This window comes from Ceratosolen solmsi, unplaced genomic scaffold (assembly GCF_000503995.2).
Source record: "Ceratosolen solmsi marchali unplaced genomic scaffold, CerSol_1.0 scaffold29, whole genome shotgun sequence".
Lineage (NCBI taxonomy): Eukaryota > Metazoa > Arthropoda > Insecta > Hymenoptera > Agaonidae > Ceratosolen > Ceratosolen solmsi.
In genome coordinates, this window is record NW_011948417.1 from 3,642,066 (window position 1) to 3,648,405 (window position 6,340).

At 30.9% G+C, this 6,340-nt stretch overlaps 1 protein-coding gene and 1 non-coding gene across 2 annotated transcripts in view; both read left to right on the forward strand.

The window, feature by feature from the left end:
* Window positions 1–794, forward strand: part of Ptr (patched domain-containing protein) — a 57,591-nt gene extending 56,797 nt beyond the window's left edge. Inside the window, 1 exon segment of the mRNA XM_011496312.1 lies at window positions 1–794. This exon segment is cut by the window's left edge and continues 15 nt beyond it. Coding sequence (XP_011494614.1) covers window positions 1–740 — 740 coding nt within the window. The 3' untranslated portion in view covers window positions 741–794.
* A 4,632-nt stretch (window positions 795–5,426) lies between these two features.
* On the forward strand, window positions 5,427–5,499 carry TRNAV-CAC (transfer RNA valine (anticodon CAC)). The gene has a single exon. It is a non-coding gene; the product is annotated as a tRNA-Val (tRNA).
* Window positions 5,500–6,340: the final 841 nt, after the last annotated feature.

The window sequence follows — 6,340 nt, forward strand, 5'->3', positions numbered from 1 at the left end:
AAGAGCGCGTTAAGGAGTGCCTTTATAGCCTTGGTTTGCCCATTGTTCAAGGCGCCCTTTCAACAATAATCGGCCTCCTGGCCCTCCTGCTTGCCGGCACCTATATTTTCCTCGTTTTCTTCAAAATGGTCTTCCTCGTGATATTCTTCGGTGCTCTGCACGGCCTATTCCTTCTGCCGGTGTTGCTGTCACTATTCGGTCCGGGCTCCTGCACGAACTTCAGCAACGACGAGGACGTGGAAAAGAAGGACGATGGGAAAGAAATTTCAAAACTGCCGCAGCCCTACGTCATTCCCCATCCGACCCTATTCTACAGTCAAGGCAAAGAGACGAGTCCTGGTATTAGCCTGACGGCATTGGAGGATCGAGATCTCGGGCTTGGCACTAGCGAAGATAGCAATTCGACCGAGAGCGGCTCCTCGCAGAGCAGGAGGAAAGAGCGACAAAACGAGGAGGAGGACCAGACCCAAATGCGCTACGAGGAATGGAGAAGATCGGTCGGGGTACTCCAGAGTCTCTCCCAGTTTCAGACGGCGCCAGCGCCACCTCCCGATTATCCCGGAGCCCAAGAGGCCTCTGACAACCAGCCGAAGAATTTTAGAAATTTTGCATTTCTTCACAAAGGTTCCAAGCAATCCCTTCCACCAACACCCAGCGGAGGCAATTATCGGCGCAGCCGATCTCAACACAATCTTAATCAATCTTCCGCGAGATATTTCACCGACCCGCGATACCCTTAGGTATCGTTAAGCAGAATATTATGTGCTATAAGAGTGATCAGTACTACGACAAAGTCATTGTCTAGCTGGATAAACAATAATATTATTATGATGATTATGATTATGATTATGATTATGATTATTATTATTATTATTATTATTATTATTATTATTATTATTATTATTATTATTATTATTATTATTATTATTATTATTATTATTATTATATATATATTTTTGTACGCGAAAGTAAATTATCTCTAGAATCGGAGACAATGGCCTTTTCGTCCATCTTCTTTCCTTCGCTTGTAAAAAGTTAGAAAGACTATTTCACTAGCAAATAACATAAAATTGTTGATAGGGTATTTACGTAAACGATACTGTAACAGCAAAAGACCGACATGTCGACAATGTCGAAGATCTTCGTTGTTTTATTTTTTTTATTTTTTATTATTATTATTATTATTATTATTATTATTATTTTTATTACTATTATTATATAAAGTAACGCATTGAGTTAAAAAAAAATCATTGTTTTATGTAATATCAATAATCTATCGTAGCTATTAATGATGTTTTTTTTTTTACAAGACTTTGCAAGAATCTTCGTGTTGTGTTACCTTTGTTGCAGCAGCGTTAAATGATTTTTATTCCTTTTTTTTCTCTTTTGCTTGTTGTTGATTTTTTTTGCGCATACACGAAGCAGTGCATCTTCTCTAAATGAATAATGACAGATTTGATGCTGCTTCGACGATGGCTTAGCAATTGTAACGAATATTTTTGCCAAAGGAATGGTCCAAGCTGGGGACTACTAGAGATGCTCGCGCAAGGCCGATTTTAATATGATCGGCAATACAAATCAAAACCAAAATGACTAATTATAGTATCGATATTCCAGGCATTTTAATTCACACGAAATATTGCTGTGAAATACTAGTATACTTTTTGTGAGTCAAGTTGCGATATTATTGTAAGCTTAGTCTGTTATTGTCAATTGTCATTGTTATAAAAAATGATTATAAAATAATTATGATTATGATAATGATGAAGTACATTCCTATTTTGATATTGTTGTCATTATTATTGTCATTCTGACTGTCACTATTTAATTTTACACATGTTTCTTCATTGTAATGCGCGGGCTTCGTATTTATACCTGAGTATAAGCTGTTTAAGCACACATTAAACAAACTTCATTCATAATCATTGTTAAAAATGATGGATATGAGATTTTAGAAAAATTCACGTGGACTTGCTATTCAGCGTATATTTTTACACATAAATATTTGATGAAAAATTTATACCGTATTTTCTCATATCGATTTTTATTAAAATTGTTTTTAAGTAGATAAAATAAATTTTTAAACACAAACACACACACACGCACATACGAACGCATATATATACATAGCGTATTATTTTTTATTTACATAATTAATAGAATAAGAAGATAAAGTGTTTCGAATTACGACAAATTATATAATAATAGAATTGTTAAGCAAAAATGACGAACAATACAGCGGTATTAGTAATAAAATAATTATTCAAAAATTATAAATGACATCAGACTTATATTATTTGATATCCTTATTAATACAAATTTACGAATGTATTCAAACATTACAGTCATACATCTAATTTAATTTTACACATACATTAATTTATTATCTTAACATTAATGGATAGAAAATAATCTCGCACGAATAAAAAAGTAAAAGGAAAAAGAAAAAAGGATAAAGAAAATTATAATATTAAAATGATGTAATTCAAATAATTATATAACTTTTACATAAGCATAACAATAGCAAATGATAAAAATTAATTTTTGACAATTTTCTTCTGATTAAATGTTAATTTTGATAAATAATAACATTTTACTTCAAAATATAAGCATAGACAGCAATACCATTAATAGAATATTTTTATGTCAATTTCATTGTTTCATAATCACTAAACTATTTCGTTCGAAAAGTATATAAGTATATGTAAGTACGCCAAACATTATCAATTTTATTTATTAAATTATAGCTATAAGTTAATAGAACTGTAGTAGCATTATAGGTCATTTAATCATTTTTTAAAATAATATTTTATTTACTGCAATTGTAATATTGATAAGATTTAATAATATTATTAATATTATTAATAATGATGAATCAAATTTAAGCGTATAATATTTTGTCTAAAAAGCATGTTATCTATCAGTATAAAAATTTTGTGAAAATATAATTAAACAATTATGTCAATTATGTAAGTTAATGTGAAACAAAGAAATTTTTATAATTGAATTATTATTATTATTGACCTTTCTGTATTATACGAAAAAAAAAAAAAAAAAAAAAAAAAAACATTTCGCATACTATTAATATCGGACTTATTATAGGAGTTTTATAAATCAAATGTATTAATTATTATTAAATTATTAGCTATAATAATAAAAATTGACAAGTTCAATTATATTGCTAATACTTAAACATTAATAATAATTTTATTAAAGAATTGTTATTTTAATTTAAATTAATATATTATGAATATAGTGGTAGACAGGTGTGAAACATTTATTAAATAAAATTTTACAATATTTGTTAAAGGAGTTATTTACAGGTTAAAAAATTAATAGATAGTCATAGGATGTGCCAACATTAATAACATAAGCATTATAATTATATTTTAGATTGTACAATATATTATTCATTTGAAAATCGCGTGACTTTAATTTATTTATTAGTCTTTATGACAATTTAAAAGTTCTATTTAAATATATAAAATAATAGAAAATTTATTTAGTAAAATTGTTTATTATGAAAACAGATATCAGTATAACCATGAATTAGGAATAACCACGTTGGTTCTAATTATAAGTCATGATAACTTTTCATTTCATTATGCAAAATGGATATTACGTATTGACTTAACCAATTTATGTTATAACATGAAAATAAAATTATTTCCGTTTCAATAAGTAGTGAAGAAGAGATTTCAATGTAATCGATTGATTTTACGAAATACCTAGTAAATTACAGAGTGTATGCACATTATTCCACTACACGCGCATTTGGAATCCTCTTTTACTTAAGTTAGAAAGTTATTTCTTATTCAATAGAATTACATAGAAGTTTGAGAAAGTATTTAATTTGCAATGGTGAATGTTGAATAACGAAAAAATCTTCTTAAAATTAGAGAAATTTTTTATCTTTATGAATTAAAACTTTAATTTTTGAAATACAGGCAATAAATAAGTAAATGTATTAAAAATAAAAATACAACTTCTGTATTTTCTCTGTGCTGTTTTTTTTTTTTTTTTTTTTTTTTTTTTTTTTTTTTTGAATTCTTTACTAAATTCTTGAATACATAATCAAGTCGATAAAAATTCTAATGCCTTGTTTTGAAAGTTACTACAATTATGCTTTTATTTTTATAATTTTCTAATATTCAACTATATAATTTTTTTTTTTTTCATTGTATCTTACGTCTTAAAATTATTAATATTGCAATCATTTATATATCTTTTAATGTCAATAAATGTTAAATATAACCTTATATCCAAATTATGCGAAATTCAAATTGAATTTAATAATGATCCAATATGAGTTGAAAATTGTAATATTGTAATAATAAGTAATATAAGCATTTCGTTAAAGTGAAATAAAACAAAATAATTCTGTTCGTTAATTTCTCTTTAATTAGTTCTGAAATGGTAAATACTTATTCTAAAATATATAATGTAACATTCTTATAGTTAATTTTTTTTTTTTTTTTTTTTTTCAGTAATTCGTTAACAATGACTACAAAGTTATGACATTCAATTCAATTTTTAATTAATATTTGCTGTTCAAGATATTCTTATACCCAAATATTTATAATTTATTCCAATTAACCATCATAATTAAAAATATAAAATCACTTAAAAAGGGCCATAAATAATTCTTCAATAATGAATAATCAATTCGATAATCTTACAAGTTTTGCTTTTTTTTCTTTTACATTTTTTTCTCCAAGTTATTGAAAAACTTTGCTGACTTTACTGCTTTTCTGATATGTCGGACACTTAATAATAAATAGACGAGGAAAGATAATCATTTTTATAAGAAGTCGGCTAACTAGATCTACAAGTATTTAAACGAGATAATTGATAAGTAATTCCCATTGCAAAAAAAAAAAATAATAATACATATTCAGTAACGGAAAGCATATAATTAGTTGGATGACGTCAGTGAAACCGTATATTCTACCAAGAATAATCATGATATTGAATTTACATTTCTCAAACGCGTTACGCACTCCTGTATTTATTAATCAGGATGCATTAGTAAATTTAGCACAGAATTGGCGCGTATAAAGATTCTTATTAGTTCAGTGTATGCTTAATCCTTAAAGTGCTTCTACGACTTTCTACAATTATAGCCATGATTTTTATGAACAAAAAATCATAGTCAATGACACTCTAATACTAAAAAATTTGCTAAGTATGGGCGCACACATAGTAAAAGACTTTTTATTCGTATAGACATAAACGCTTTACCCGTTATAAATAATAATGATTTGATAATAATTTGGCAATCGACAACCTCAATAACACAAATCTAAAATGCTATTCTGAATTTTTTAATCATACATTATAAGTAAACTGATAAAAATCCAGCATTATCGATTAACAGAATATTTTCAAGATATAATACTACATAGCGAAAAAAATTAGAAATTACTGTTTCCGTAGTGTAGTGGTTATCACGTGTGCTTCACACGCACAAGGTCCTCGGTTCGATCCCGGGCGGAAACATTTTTTTTTTTTTTTTTTGCTCATTGTTATCATCGGTTTCGAGGATAGAGAGGAGGCTTTCCCCCACTCATTTTTGCAAAGTTCCCACGACCTGTTCGAATCAAATTTTATTCATCGCCGACCAACTCATTTACACTTTATTTATTAAGCCGTCGAGTATCCAAATTAATTGCACACAGGAATTACAGGGAGGCCGAAGTCGCGCTGCCATCTAGCGGCCGAGCAATCGCGTCCGCCGTTGCCGATAGTATTTGTTTCACCGTCTCTTTGTATATTTGTCATCCCAGCTTATCGGCCACCCCCATAGATGGCGCACATGACCAAAGTCCGGGGGGCCTCCGTCACAAAAAAGCCCACCGCCGCCGAGTCCGCCGCACCATCGTTAACTTCGTATTCCGTCCAATTCCCGGACAAAGTGCAACGCGATATAGGAAGGAGGAAACTAGTCGCAGCGGCCGACGGCTATTCAAGTTGCGATTCACTAGGTACATTGACACGCCTTGCATGCGTACTGCCCTCGACGTTGGCAAGAATCCTTATTTAAGGGCGATGGACTCGTCCTCCAGCTCTATTTTTCTCTCCGAGGCGGAAGGAATCGGCGAATTCCCTCCACTGGCAAATGTCCTGCTGTGGGCGAGCAACGCCGCGGCCAACCGACGTCACCGTGCGCAGGTTTATGTAACCGGGGCATCGGTTTGCGGTGACGTCACGCCCCGGATCGCCCACACATTCGCACCGCGGTCCGTTCGATCGGTCGATAGTGCAGTGAGCCAGGAGATCGTATGGACCGACCGCCCCCTCGCACGCATACGCACACGCGCACTCACGCGCCGCGCATGCA